General features: G+C 39.2%; 1 protein-coding gene across 2 annotated transcripts in view; it reads left to right on the top strand.

The window, feature by feature from the left end:
• Window positions 1–512: 512 nt before the first annotated feature.
• LOC109899062 (proto-oncogene tyrosine-protein kinase receptor Ret-like) overlaps window positions 513–16,261 on the top strand; it is a 28,373-nt gene continuing 12,624 nt past the window's right edge. For both annotated transcript variants that reach the window (XM_031835880.1, XM_031835881.1), the window contains exon 1: window positions 513–715. In XM_031835880.1, the coding sequence (XP_031691740.1) occupies window positions 652–715 (64 nt within the window). In that variant the 5' untranslated portion in view covers window positions 513–651. The remainder of the gene's footprint in view (window positions 716–16,261) is intronic.

The raw sequence follows: 16,261 nt of genomic DNA on the forward strand, positions 1-16,261 counted from the left end.
CTCTACTGTAATTTTTGCTTATTCATCCTGAAACTTTCACTTATGATTGGCGATTATGGGGCCAACGTGTGGTTTCTCTCTGGGAAACATCGTTCTGGTCCTCCTGCTGTTGTGTGAAGGTAAGGGTCAACCTCAATTAACCTTTGTGTTATTTCATAGTTTTGATGTCTTCACTATTATTCTACAATGTAGAAAATAGTCAAAACAAAGAAAAACCCTTGAATGAGTAGGTGTGTTCAAACTTTTGACTGGTACTGCACATATCACATATATATAACTTATAATATATAAGGGGGGGGGGGGGGGTCGACCTTTTCTGAATATTGGGGAGGAGACATATCCCCCCACCCCGGTGGCAATTTCGCCTATGCCAGAGATGGTATTGGTTTATGCTGCTCTGGCTGGACAAGAAAATACATCGCTGCATATTAGCTTGATTTGAACCTCCCCCTGCTACCGCCGGCAAGCAGCAAAAGCTGCAGAGACCAGCCTATCAATGGGACAGGGACGCCGTCAGTGAGTGAGGACTTCATTGTTTGCCCGGAGGAGCTGCGTGCGGGAAAACTGATTCTTTAATCTGGTTTATCCATAAGGTCTCTACGTGTGATTTTTGCTTATTCATCCTGAAACTTTCACTTATGATTGGCGATTATGGGGCCAACGTGTGGTTTATCTCTGGGAAACATCGTTCTGGTCCTCCTGCTGTTGTGTGAAGGTAAGGGTCAACCTCAATTAGCCTCTATCGCATTTCATGGTTTTCTGGAAATAAAGTTGAAATCTAAATAACCATATCTGAATGATTAACATAGCCTAGTTTGCATGTAGCAACATGTAGTTTACACCTTTGTTATTACTCAAATGAGTTTCACTTTACAGAATAGGTGGATTTATTGTTTTTCCAGATGAAATCAAATGGAAATGTACGTAGTCAACCGAAACGTTATTGTCGCGGTGTATTCTATGAATAACCGTGCGTAAAACGTGCGTAAACGCTCTTTGAGGCTGAAAGTTTAACTATAGGGACGCAAACAAACCTGTTCTAGGTGGGGTGTAGCCTATCATTGTTTGTCCTCTCCTCAGCATCAATCTCATGGCATCTTTTTGAGTTAATGGTCCAGATGATATTTGTCCTACTGAAATGTATGTGACGAATGGCAATTCGACTAAATGTGCACAAAATTCAAAATCTCTTTCTGCTAATTCAAATACAGGACGCTAGTTCCTAAAACATTACAAAGTTGTGAGGTCATATGACTTAATACTCAAAGCAAATTCAGATAGCATATTTATGGACTAGAACGAATATTCAATTTGGTTAGTTTGGGGATTTGAATGGAATTCAGTCAGTAAGTAGCCTATTTATAACAGTAAATTGTTATAAGATGCTATAGAAATGCTGCTGGCATACAATATACATACATTGTCCTTTAGATCGTGATATGCATGGCATGGTACATGGTGTCTGTGAGTATAATGCATACAGCTATATATCATAATAGTATAATCCCATTCACAATCCCACTGCCCAACTGTACTAACACTCTCCCCAACCAGACTATATTTATAGTCTATGGCTCAAGGTTTTGTAAATCGCAGTGTGTGACCAGGTCTCTAACGGAATGGTAGTTCAAAGGAAGACCATTGTGTAGAAGTAGGCCTTTTGATTGAATGAAAAATATATTTCTGCTAATTTAGAGCACATAAAATGGAAGGGGGTGGTGGGATATCAGCAATATGAGACAGGATAACCAGTTTTAGCTCTATTTAATTTACTTTTGAGAGAAATGAATACATGTGCTACGATATCTCCCTTTGGAGAGTTGAGTACGATAATTAAATACTTTAAGTTGTCATAGTTGTGTAAATGTTGTTTGGTTATTTTTCATGGTGGCAGCAGTAGGCATCTATTAACGCTCTTTACGTAATTTACCACTCTGCCTTTATGTTATTTTCAGTCCGCAGGGGATATCTGTGAAGTAAACTCGCAATAAGCCACGCCCAAATGGTTTTGAGGGCCTGGAGTAACGATAAGTGGCGTATATGACCGATTGGAGTGTCATAAAATGTGCAGATTGTAACAGAAATGGCCCTATAGACTCCATTGTTTTGAACCAACGTCCCCACGTTTTTTAGGCCTATGAAATGATGTGTTGTTTATCAAGTTGAGTAGGCCTAACCTAGATTTCGAGAGTCATTTATCAGTTATTTTGTAGGCCCTAGTCCTAATTACAGAGGCGCTGAAAAGACCATCCAATGCTACGCGCGCATTGGTTGGATTCTAGACATTGCCAGGTTGTCAGAACAAAGGCGGGTGCCGGTCTGACGGCAGGTGTGCGGCAAGTGCTCCCGTCTCTGGGTAAACAGTACATGTTTGTTTTCCGAATAGAGAATATAGCCAGTTAAACAACTGAATTCCACCATTCTAATAGCAAATTATGCCTAAAACCCAAACTGAAGACAGGGCAGCAAAATATTTTTTTTTTCATGATGGGGTTTTTTCTTTCAAATGTATGGTGGTCAATGGCTAGGATATGCCTCTCTCTGGTGGTCACAACAATAAGGTGAGGTGAGGCCCTTAATTAAGAGAGCATGACTGTAACTTGGCAAACAGTGGAGAGATGGAACTACAATGTCTTTTGACTGAGTTTGCCTGTATTTATTTGTAATGTAACCCCTGAAATAGGCCTTTATCCAACTTGTAAATTAGATTACATTTTATACAGGTAGAAAGTTATCTTTCAAATGCAGATAGCAACTATTTTAGATCATAATGAAATAAAGACAATTCAACAATTAACTAGCCACAGCAATAATAGCTTTAATTGAAAATAAATATATTTATATAACTTCTTTTGATCAATGCATCTGTACAGGGACTCTGCTTTAAAGGTGCAATATGTAGAAATCGTTCTGCCATTTCCTGTTAGCTACATTTCTAATAGTTTGCCTAATTTTAGAATGTGACAAAACAAGCAATGTATAGAAAATCATTGTACCTTCGAAACCACTGTGAAATATCTTTTCAATAACCAAAAATATTGTATTTTCAGCTGTTTGAAGCAAAATCGAAAATAAAAGACGAAAAAAACTCTTAGGAACAGGAAGCAGAGAAATAGTGGACATAGAATCGACCTAACACTTCTTAGACATGCTTCCAATGAGAATGACAGAGCTATAACTCACATTTCTATGTGAATTTGGTCAAGTCACCCAAAAAGTTAGATATTGCAGCTTTAAATCAAGAGCCATTGAAGAGTTTAATAGTTTGACATTAAACAGTTATGTTCTTATTTTTGTAATGATACCCTGGACAATATGGCCACCCCAAGTAACCAATTACTGCTAATCTACATGCATGTTTTCAGTTTATTAAATCAAACAAAGGAAACTGGCGATCAGTGCTGCTGCAATGGCTATCAGTGTGTTGAAATGGTGGCTGGTTGGAGAGTTTGTGCACACATGTACCACAGGAGGTGTGCAGGAGAAGCCTGTTCGAAATAAATATTTTTTTTAACACAAGTTACATGGTTTGAAGAAGGTTAAAATGGTATTTCTATTCAGTCACTGGCAGAAAAAAAATTTTTTCTCTCTTTGTTCATATGTATATTTCCATGTGCGTTAGGAAAGCAGTCAATGTACAGGTTGCCGAAAGATCAACACCATTTGATTTATCAGGCAGACCAGTTCTGACATGGTTGTGGTCATATAATATATAATTTAGATCAACTGACTCATTTCCATGTGTCACGATCTTGGAAATGAGCGGACCACATATTTTTTTAAGTGAAACTAACAAACAAAATAGCAACACTTACAAAGACCGTGAGGACGTAGTGCCCAAACACACTAACAAACAATAAATATCCCACAAAACCCAGGTGGGGAAATAGCTACCTAAATATGATCCCCAATCAGAGGCAACGACAAACAGCTGCCTCTAATTGGGAACCATATTAGCACCGACATAGAAATAGATATACTAGATCACCCCCTAGTCACGCCCTGACCTACTACACCATAAAGAACCAAGGGCTCTTTATGGTCAGGGCGTGACACCATTTTTGCTAGCATTACTGTGTTCTCTCTCTTGTGTACACTTAGCTACCAGAAAGCCTATTAAATATGTTATTCTTCTCAATTTAAAAATGTACTGTATTTCCTGAACAAACAGCTCCTATACTATGGGAAATATGATATACCTAGATATAATTTCAAATGTTTTCAAGTTCAAGTTACCAAGATCAGCAAAATTGAGAATGTTGGAGCTTCATCTTTAATGAAAGCCAGGAAGTGTAAAGTGATCTGGAGAATTGCCAAACCCTTTCCATATCGTCCTGAGACCCAGATATTAATTTTTGTCCTCTCTAGTGGTCCATATCTCTGAGGCCATGCAAGCCAGTGTATTAAATCCTGTTGTCCCTTTGAGAGGACATTCTGGGCTTTTCAATGATATCACATGTGGGGGTGTGACCTTGACAACTTTATCTTCCTAGTTATTAAAAAAATGTATGCAAATATCAGGGTAGTTTGAAAAGAAGTGTGTGTAATTGTTAATTATAATTTTTGTGAGTTTAATATTAATATGGTTTCTAGTAAGTGAATAATATTTTTTTAAATTTTTACATTAAATAAGAACTTATCAAGAAATGTCTTACTGTACTCATTGACTGTAATGGAATTGTTTTCCTATTAACGTCCGAATGACCACTACAGGGGACAATTTTGCACTAAAAGATCAATATGTATTTTTTATATATTTTTTATAACATATTTTACTTTCACCCCAAACAATTATGTAAAGTGTCTCAGGAGAATAATTTGACAACAATTCTCTGGGAACTGAAGGTAGCCTGTTATGACCAAAGGGTGGATCTCTCTCTCTCTCTCTCTCTCTCTCTCTCTCTCTCTCTCTCTCTCTCTCTCTCTCTCTCTCTCTCTCTCTCTCTCTCTCTCTCTCTCTCTCTCTCTCTCTCTCTCTCTGCCACATATTGTTATGTTACAGCCTGAATTTAAAATGGATCACATTTATATGTGTTTGTCTCTGGCCTACACACAATACCACATAATGTCAAAGTGGAATTATGTTCTTCAACATTTCTACAAATTAATTAAAAGTCAATAAGTAGTTGAGTCAATAAGTATTTTTTATGGCAAAGTTGCTTAACAACTGACACTGTTGGTATCAGACCTCATAACATTTTTGTCATTTACAGATGCTCTTATACAGAGTGGCTTACAGTAGTGAGTGCATACATTTTAATATTGTGTTTGTACTAGTTGTTGCCCATGGGATTCAAACCCACAACACTAGCATTGCAAGTGCCATGCTCTACCAACTGAGCTACACAGGACAACACCGTCTGCCTGACGGCAAGGGAGTCAACAGCTCGTGGCTGGGGTGTGTGGGATCCTTGATGATGCTGCGGGCCTTCCTCAGGCACCGTTTTGAGTAGAGATGTCCTGGATGGGTGGAAGCACGGTCCCAGTGATGTACTGGGCCGTCTTCACCACCCGCTGGAGGGTCTTGCGTTTGTGGACAGTGCAATTCCCATACCAGGCCGTGATGCAACGCTCTCGATGGTGCAGCGGTAGTATTTGGAGAGGAACTTGGGTGGCATGCCGAATTTCTTCAGCCGCATTAGATAGTAGAGACACTGTTGCGCCCTCATAAAAAGAGTGGTGGTGTTGTTGGTCCATGTCAAGTCCTCGGTGATGTGGACCCGAGGAACTTAAACTGCTGACTCTCTCAACTGAAGTCCCATTGATGTGGATCGAGGCATGTTCCCTCGTCTGCTTCCTGAAGTCAACAATCAACTCATTTGTTTTGCTGACGTTGCGGGAGAGGTTGTTGCTCCAACTTGATGATGGAGCTGGTGTAGTGCAAAGCCACGCTGTCGTGGGTGAACAGGGAGTATAGCAGAACGCTGAGGACATACCCCTGGGGAGGCCCTGTGTTAAGAGCCAGTGTGGAGTAGGTTTTGTTGCCAATCCTCACAGCCTGTGGTCTGACCATCCGGAAGTCCAGGATCCAGTCACATGTGAGCACATGTGAAAGCAATACATGAACACAACAGCAGCATGGGGACGACTAAGGTAGAAAAGCATCGATCTGTGGATCTGCTGTTCTGAAGGTATTACCCTTTTTGTCGCCCTGGGATGACCTCTGACCCTTGTAACCCTAACCCAAGTGGTAGTGATCAGCCCCCTCCACCTCCCACAGGACATTTTGTTAGCAGCTGGTTAACCAGCCTCTCCTCCTTGCATTAGCGCCAGTATTTTCATCAGCATCCACCACTTTTGAGAAGGACCAGACCAATAAATCTAATTTGATACATGACACTATTTGATTTAGGCCCTTATTACATTTTATGATTTAGTTAAGCTTGTGTCTTGGGTTCCTTATGCAGACATAAATGTTCTAAATGTTTCACTCTTGCTGTTTTCTTTTAGTATAATTGGAAAAACATGAAGTTATTTGCTGGAGTGTTACCCCATTTCTTTCTTTTTATTCCAGTCATAGCTTGGTTTATGTCTATTTTTCTTTGGTGAAACTCTACAGTACTGTACGTACACTAGGAGAAAAACACAAAACGTTCAATGTCAGTTCGCCACATCAACAAACGAGTTTGAGACGAAAGCTCAGCTGTGCTCTACTCTTGGGTCAGTAACGACTTTGCCCATAGGCAGTAGGTCGCATGTGTCATAGGAGTTGATACACTGTCCTCAATCTCAGTGTTAACACTGTTATTTCATCACATTTGCACATGGCGGCAACACACAATTTAGAGATTACCTAAATGTGATGTTCTATTGACATTTTTGGTTTGGCCATAGGAATTGTTTATAAGCATAGATCATTTTTAAGGGGTGGCGGTGTTTTTCCCAAATTCTCTGGAAGTCTCTTCCCGATAGCAGAAAATCTGAAGCTTCTGCACATGTGCAGGATTTTCTACTTTAAGCACAGTCTCCGCTCTACTTGTTCGGCTGCCCAGAGAACAGGCTACTCCGGCGACTTTCAATGATGAATGGAGAATAGCGCTTGTTTCAAAAATGGTATTACTTTCAGAACCGCAGTCTTTGTTTTTCTATAGACTCCAGCTTTAAGATGTGATCATCCACATCATATTTACTGTATTAATATTGTGTAAGTGAACTGTTTTTGTCATGGGTAAAGTCATACAATTGGTCACCCAAAAAACACCATAATGATTTAAATGTGCTTCTCTCTCGAAGACAGAGGTACACATTGGATTATACTTAATTGGTTTATTGCCATATGTCTACATTATGAGAGACCAAGCCCAGTGTCTATGTATGTTTAAGGTAGTCTACTGCTACAACTACCTTTCCCTACTCTGGCACTGTCTCTGATCCTTCAGAGAGTTACGGGTCACATTTCCAACCCATTGCACGGGCACAATCTAATTTGCTTTGGTTGAAGGACAAGAAGACATTGATTGAAATTGTGTCCTCGGGGCATTTAGTGCTCTTTTTTTTCACATGGGTCTTGACAAGTTATTTTCCTCTGGTCGGTGATGCGTGCTGTGTTTAACCAATCATTTACAACAATGAACACCACAAAGACTAAAGCTGGGTTCGTGTTAAGCCTCTTTCTCACCATCTCTTTGACAAGCCAGGGTAGAGATGGGTGTAGGAGTGGCTCAGCGCTGCGACGTCTTTGGCAGTGGCATTTTGACCCTTTGGACTAATAAGATTTTGTATTTGTTTGATGAAATTATGGATCCTCTCTTTATGTTCAGGGGAATTATGATGACATAAATGACATAGATAGCATGCCAACTCGATTGAATATGCAAGGCAAGCCTGCATGTAAGGCATTTTTTAAACAATAGTATGGAACACATTGATATATATTTTGACATGTAAATATTTAGCAATATAATTGCCCCATAGAATATCAACTGACTGTTATTTTAAAATACAACATACCAGGTATTTAATAGCCTGGTTGTCAAAATCAGTGACCCATCGATAAGGAAGTTGCTGTTGCTGTGACCAAGCAAGCATGAATCTTGAGAGGTGGTAAATTGTGAGAAAATGCCAAGCGGAGGCAGAGCAGTCATTGCTTATGATGTTGACACAGACAATGTGGAGGCTACTATGCAGATATCAATAAAACAATCAATAATCAATAAAACATTTGTATTTGTATTTATTTGAGTCATTCAGCAGACACTCTTATCCAGAACGACTTACAGTAGTGAGTGAATACATTTTCATACTTTTTTCGTACTCAGTCAATAAAATGTATTTATAAAGCCATATTTTACGTCAGCTGTTGTCACAAAGTGCTTATACAGTAACCCAACCTATAGACCCCAAAGAGCAAGCAGAAGCAGAGGCACATTGGCCTGGAAAAACTCCACAGAAGGAACAAACCTGGAGGTTACTGTAACATAAGGTTATTATATGTCAAAACAGCATAATTGCATAACAGTATATTTTTGAAACTGGCTTTTCAACAAGCCACGGTGGTGATACTGTATCTGGACATTTCACGTAAGTGGCCTGATGATAATGAAGACATCACAAGAGATGTTCTGCTGCATCATGTATCCTCTGTTTACCTTCTAATGTCCTAGTCATTCCCAGAGGAATCCTTCAACTGAATTTGTAGTTGTAGCGAGGCTAGCTAATCCCTAAGGAGAGGTTATATTAGATTTATTGATGACTTATGAACATGGAACATTGCATTTCGGTTCTTGTAATCTTTGAGGCTAATTGGGCTACGTTATGAGGATAATTGGTTATTATATTACGATACAAGTTAATCTACCTGCATATAGTTTATCTATGTGCGTCAAGCAAAGAAATTGGCTAAAATAGTCAAATATCCCCTTGCTCCTTACTAACTCAATTTCTTATTAAATTGCAAAGCCATCACAGAGAGAGGCCACAGAAAGCAGTTCCAGAACACAATAGCATTTTTGCATATTTGGTCTACAGAAATCATGTATCTGTGCTTACTGGACACACTGCCTCATGATGTGGTTATACTGCTTGTAATGGATGCATATTAATCCATTAATTAGCTCCATGGACAAAACAAATTCGGTCTCAAATTCAATCCAATATCCAGTAACTTGAACCCAAAACACTCATGGAACCAAAAACAGCACTGTGTCTGTGTCATGCTCATTCTCATGTGTATCAAATGATCACTTTACATTGTTATGGTTCTTGAATTGTTTCTCAGTTTGAGGTAGGCCTATCCTTATCACTAGTATGTTGCTTCATAGTGAGATTTAGCTTATTTGTGTTTTTTTTATGTTCAGTGGCATTGCTGTCTCAAATCATATAAAGTAAAATATTATCATTGTTCATTACTTTTGAATTACACTAAAACAATAAATAATCAATAAAACATTTGTATTTGTATTTATTTGAGTCATTCAGCAGACACTCTTATCCAGAACGACTTACAGTAGTGAGTGAATACATTTTCATACTTTTTTCGTACTCAGTCAATAAAATGTATTTATAAAGCCATATTTTACGTCAGCTGTTGTCACAAAGTGCTTATACAGTAACCCGACCTATAGACCCCAAAGAGCAAGCAGAAGCAGAGGCACAAGCTGGACTCCACAGTATTCTGAAACAATTCTGTATTTTGACAATGCAAACCAAAACCATTATAATCAATTATAACATTAATCAATTAAGTTATTGCATGATTTGTTTTGCCTTTTACTTAATTGGATCTTGCATAGTCCTTAGTAATTATTCTCATTACTGTTTTATATTTGGAAACAGAGTGATCACGACAGCTTTCAGAGTCTTTATGACAGATTCATTTGAACTTTGAATTGGATTTATATTCTATCATTGTTGATTTCTATGCTTACTCTGCATGGAATGATGGGTTATACACAAGCAGATCTGTGAGCATGATGAGTATGATCCATATGACTCTATTATAACAGACTTTCAGATTCCACAGTTGTAGTTTTGGTTTGGACAAAAATATACAGTGTATTGTATATAGTATGAGGCAAAGAGCCCTATTTTATGTCGTTGGAAATGGGTTGATTATGTTTCCACTTGCAACTACATGTATTCAATGCTTATGTATTCCTATTGGTTGGTTGAATTTGCATATGGTATGCCATTGGTAATGCTTGCAGATAGGGGGAGATCTCGAACGTCCATTTTTGCCAGTCTGATATTTCTATGCAAGTGGTAGGTCACGTTCTGAAATACTATTTTCTATTTTCATATTTACAATGTGTACGAGTTCAGTATGTATATTTGATGTGTATATATAGTAGGCTATGTGTACGGTACCTGTTAGCTTTGGGACACAACATCGATTCGGGAGTCTGTGTATTGGTTGGACACCCTGAGTTGTGCATCGTTCTGGTGGGTTGTGATGGAAAAAAAAAAACTATAACACCCCAAAAAAGGTTTCCCGTCATATGTATAAGAGGAACTGTACTTACCAGACATAATGTGAAATGTGTCCCTCGCTATCAAATTAACATCTGAATCCAACTTTTGTCCATATTGCACCATATTCCTACTATGTAAGCAGTGAGTTAAGAACAAATTCTTATTTGCAATGACAGCCTACCCCGGCCAAACCCGGACGACGCAGGGCCAATTGTGCGCTGCCCTATGGTACTTCCAATCACAGCCAGATGTGATACAGCCTGGATTTGAACCAGGTACTGTAGTGAGACCTCTTGTACTGAGATGCAGTGCCTTAGACCACTGCCCCGCTGCCTAACTTGGTTAGTTATTTCCATTCTAACAGGCTAATGATGAATCTACAGCCATCAACATACTGTTGTCCTGCACATCTAATGTGCTTCCTTCTGTCAATCGTTAGGTACATACAGTATATTTATTGTATTTTGTACTATTTTTGTCAGTTTGACTACAAAATGTTTTGTCTGATAATTCTATGCAAACGACAAATCACAAATATACAGCCATCAATGTACTGTTTTTATTTTATTTAACTAGGCACGTCCGTTAAGAACAAATTCTTATTTACCCCGGCAAAACCCTAACCCGGACAACACTGGGCCAATTATGCGCCGCCCTACGGGACTCCCAATCATGGCTGGTTGGGATACAGCCTGGAGGCGAATCAGGGTCTGTAGTGATGCTTCTAGCACTGAGATGCAGTGCCTTAGACCGCTGTGCCACTTGTCCTGTACCTCTAATGTGCTTTCTTGTGTCTGTCGTCAGAATAAACAAAAATCAACTGGGATCGCTGGCTGGGCATTCCTTTCTTTAAAAACACAACATAAGATAGTTACGATGTACGATCACATCTGTTACACTGGTGCCGAGATCTGTCTTCTTGTCTTCGTGGGACATCTGTTACACATGCAATGCTAAGCTTTTCTGTAGCTCATTAGTTAAAGCAATGAGCATTTTGATTAGTATTGCTATTGATTGGCCCGCTGCCAGATGCTTGACTTTCCAATGGGTCATTTCTCGGGTACAGATTTACGAATTAATGTTGACCTTGGTAGAAAGGGCATGGGCTTTGCTCATGTCACAGTCATACAACAAACGTATTGCCCAGTCTCAAGACCCCTGCTAGACCCACATATCTTCAGACCTGGATTCAAATAGTATTTTAAATCTTTCAAATACTTTAGCTGTTTAAACTGCCAACCCCTCCAATCTGGAATTCCATGCAGGCTCAAGCAAATGCTTAAAATACTGTTTGAACCCTGGTCTGCTTCTATTGCCGAGGCTATCCCCAAGGTCAGATCTCATCATCTGCACAGAGTTTGTGGAGAATTTTCAACGTGGAGCTCTGGGTGGTAGATAGATGCCCCCCCCCCCCCCCCCCAAGCCTCCCTGTGCTTGCCTCCTGTTCAGTTTTGTCCTCACTCCTCAGGCAGATTAGTAAACAGAGAACTGTTGGGGCTGGGGCTCTTTCTCTAGTTTAGCAAATGAGCTCATAGATGGTAAATCTCTCTGGCGATGTGCGTCGTTAGATAATTGAGTTTCTGTCTTTGTCCTGGACGTCCCCAGTCTGTCTGTATGTCAGACTGGTCCAATCCTAAGCATCTTTCTTATCTGTCACTGGTGATCTGAGCATGCAGACATGTTTACAGTTTTTTGTTTATGTCCTGCAATGGATTATTGTCTTTGTCTAGGCTTCGATTAAAGGAGGAGACAAGAGAACCAATTCATTCATGCCCATAGCATGTCATGGTTATGAAGGCAATATAAATAAAAAAGTTTACCATAATGATAGTGCAATTGTAGTGTTCTTAAAAACCTTTAAGGAATGGATGAAAATGAGAGGGAAAAAAACAATTCTGAGGAATTTCTAATTGATAATGCTTTACATTTATGGTGTATTTTATATGGTGTTTAGTTCTGTGCATTTACATGGGGTAACTCACCCCATCCAACACAAATGTATAGCACCCACCAGTTTCTGGGGGTTATGAGACCAAAGTGTTGTTTTCTAAAAGTCAGACCTTCTGGCCGTAAGTCTTAGCTACGCCTTTGAGCTGGAATCAATATGTCCCTATTGCATCTCTGCGTTTGCAGTCATAATCCTTGTCGTGGTTATGAGAGGTCAAAGCAGTGAGCACATCTGCTGGAGTGACTGTGGCTAACATTGAATTTCTCTGGGTTTTTGATCATCACAGTGTAGCATTTAGGGGTCCCGAGTCACTCCAGTAGAAAACTGTCATGGTATCACTGAACAAAGAAACCTATTTGCTCCGAAGTGTGCTTGATGCATTCAATTAATTAGCTTTGATATAAACTGCTTACTTTTCTGTTGGCTTCCATCCTGGAAATAAATCGAATTTTGACTGATATAAACCAATTGAGTAGCCAGCATATGGTTCACCCACCATGGCCAGTCTCGGGCCACAGTCAGCCCTCACTACTGAATTCTGTTTTCACAATGATGTTGTTCCTTTGTGTAAACATCGCTCAAGCATTAAGGATCAGATTTTTTTTTAAGGATGTTCTAACACTTTATTTTGCAGTGTTATCTACACCGTTATCATGTTCCTTATTGCCTTGGATTTCAGGGCAGGGTAACTGATTTAGTTGTTGGATCTGAAAAAGGGAAATGTCTCCCTCTGATGGTCATTGGATAATGCTTGGATTTGGATGCTGGACGCTGCAGGATGACACGTCACATTTCTTACTATGCTGTCCACCTGAATGATATGATCAGTGGTACTTGTTTTCTTACTACTTGATATTTTAAGAATATAGTTTATGATTATGTTGCTTTGCAAAAACTGGAACCTCTTCACTTTCTTAATCCATGACCGAATTCATGTCCAAATTCATGTCCAAATATTGTGGGTTCTACCTTTTTCAAGCACATGCTATGACTGGCTTTTATTTGAATTGATCTTTGTGTTGGATAACGTTCCCCACTAAACTTTGAGATGTGGAGTGAAATCAAGCCCTATAGCAGAATTGTATGAAGGGATATCCAGGCCAATATGAAAATGCAATATGAAAATGCTTTTGGGCAGAATTTGGCCAGGATTTTTCAGACAAGTGGACCACTTAGCACTGCTGTTTGTTTTTGTTTCAGCAAGACTTTTAATAAAGAGGGTTGTAGCTAGGCTGACTGTATCTCCATCCTTCAGGAAGACTGGCAACATTTTATCTATCAATCTGACCTCCTGTCATCCAAACACAGTGAAATTAAATTAATGTCTGAAACCAGAACCAAGGCCTCAACTGCACCAACAGAAATAGAAAATCTAGTTTCGCTGTCTGCTGATGACATTAGTGCGTTCCCTAAATGGCCACCCCCACCAACGTGGGACAGGAACGCAACAGGAGATATAATTACAGGCCGAACACTCACATCTCCATTTTCCTGTAAAATATGCATAGCCTGCTATTGCGCTTTATAGATTAGCCAACATTGGCCCCAACCCCCCCTCTCGGCTGGCAGGTAATGATTTATGATTCATTTCTTCACGGTATCATGTTAGTCCCTGTAATTAACCTTCCCAAGGTGAAACCAAGGAGAAACGGAAACCACATCCTTATTAACCATGTGAGAAATTCATTAGACAAGCTGCGTGGGTGACATTTGAGACATCCTTTTCAATTTCCATTGACGTAGGAATAAAAGATATACAATATATGTATTGTATGCATACAGTCTCATTAGGTAGCTTAAATACATGGATGTTATTTTCATTTGACATGTATAGTGGCATAATTTAAATAGGCCTATCAGGGAGGAGATGTCTGATAGTTGATAATGCTTTATGTGCAGGCACACCCTCAAATTAGGCAGTTAAAGAAAATGTCACAGCATTGCAAAATTCACTGACATGGTAGGTTTAAAGGCTACATTCAGAATATGTTTATCATGGTATGTTAGTATCGGGAAAGTGAGAAATAGCCTATTACATTGAGCATATGACATCAGGGGTCATGGTATACTTCAACCCAACCAAAGCAAAACACTGTCCTGATAAATATATCTATTGGCTCTTGGATTGTACAAAAACTGTTAAGTTACAGGTCTTGGGGCGACGCACAATTGGCCTAGTGTTGTCCGGTTTAGGAAGGGTTTGACCGGTAGGGATATCCTTGTCTCATCGCGCACTAGCGACTCCTGTGATGGGCCGGGCGCAGTACACCTTAACCAGGTCGCCAGGTGCACGGTGTTTCCTCCGACACATTGGTGCGGCTGGCTTCCGGGTTGGATGAGCGCTGTGTTAAGAAGCAGTGCAGCTTGGTTGGGTTGTGTTTCGGAGGACGCATGGCTTTCGACCTTCATCTCTCCCGAGCCCGTTCGGTGGTTGTAGCGATGAGACAAGATAGTAACTACTAACAATTGGATACCACGAAATTGGAGAGAATTTGTTTTTACAAAAAAAGTTACAGGTCTTGGCTGCCACTGACAAAGAATATCCCTAGAACACTGAAAAATCTGGGAAACCAGGCCTGGTATTCACAGCTGACTTTGAAAAGCCTTTTGATAAAGTATGACTGCAATTTATATATTTTATAATGGAGAATCTCTTATACAATGGGTTAAAGTTATGTAAAATAACCCTAGGTGTAAAATAGTAAATAGTTTGGCACAAAGTATTAAACTGTCAAGAGGAGTAAAACAAGGTTGTCCACTATCGGCATATCTATTTATTAGGGCCATCAAAATGCTAGCTATTAAAATCAGATCCAACAATAATACCAAGGGGATAGAAATCCAGGGCTTAAAAACAAAGGTGTCTTTGTATGCTGATGATTCATGCTTTCTTTTAAATCCACAACTTGGATCCCTCCACAGCCTCATAGAGGATCTAGATCATTTTAAAATATAAATATACTAATTGATCATTTAAAAAAAACATTGTTTGAGAAAAAAATATATAAAAGGGTATAATCTTTGTAAATCATATCATAAATAGGACTGGTGGAATTATGTCACACATGCAGTTTACAAAAATACATGCAAATGTATGCTCTATCCAAACTAATTGCAGCATAACTGCAAAGATGGAAGAGGCAAGTGGAAGTGAAAGAAAGTAAGGAACTTGTCTGTTGGCCCTGCATTTAAGACCGGACTTGGTTAAAGAAAATCATGATCAATAAAAAAGTATACCAGTTTAATTTAAGGACCCAAAAAATTGACTGCCGTGCAATACAGATGACAAAAAAGTTGGGAAGAGATTTTCAATGTACCGATTCCATGGCACATGGTTTACACGAAACGACACCGGATTTAAAACATATAATTTGTCTATGTAAATTATTATACAAACTTCTTGCAACCAGTAGAATGTTACATATATGGGGGATACAACCACCCCAGCTCTGCAGATTTTGCTGCAAAGAGACAGAATCATTAGATAATTTGTTTTGGTACAGGCCATATGTAGCATGTTTTTGGTTGCAGGTTCAGGAATGGCTGAAGAATTGCAACATTTACCTGGAGCTAACTCTGCAAATAGCACTGCTGGCTGATTTGAAAAGTCTTAGTCAATCAATCAATAACACTCTTAGAAAGAAAATGTATCTTTCATTTACAATCTGTAGAAACAATGAGAATAAAAAAGATTCAGAACTTTTGTGGAACATCACAGCACAGTTGAAAAATATATGGCAAATAGAAATCAAAACTGGATGGTCTTCAGAGATAGATGAGATGGGTTAAGGGTAGCTGAAGGATGGGACTAAAAACAAACAAAACATAACTAATGTAAAATATACTGTTTCCGTAAAATGTATATAGTATGTACAGTGCCGTGCGAAAGTATTCAGCCCCCTT

The sequence above is a fragment of the Oncorhynchus kisutch genome, linkage group LG11 (genome assembly GCF_002021735.2).
Source record: "Oncorhynchus kisutch isolate 150728-3 linkage group LG11, Okis_V2, whole genome shotgun sequence".
In the NCBI taxonomy this organism is placed as follows: Eukaryota; Metazoa; Chordata; class Actinopteri; order Salmoniformes; family Salmonidae; genus Oncorhynchus; species Oncorhynchus kisutch.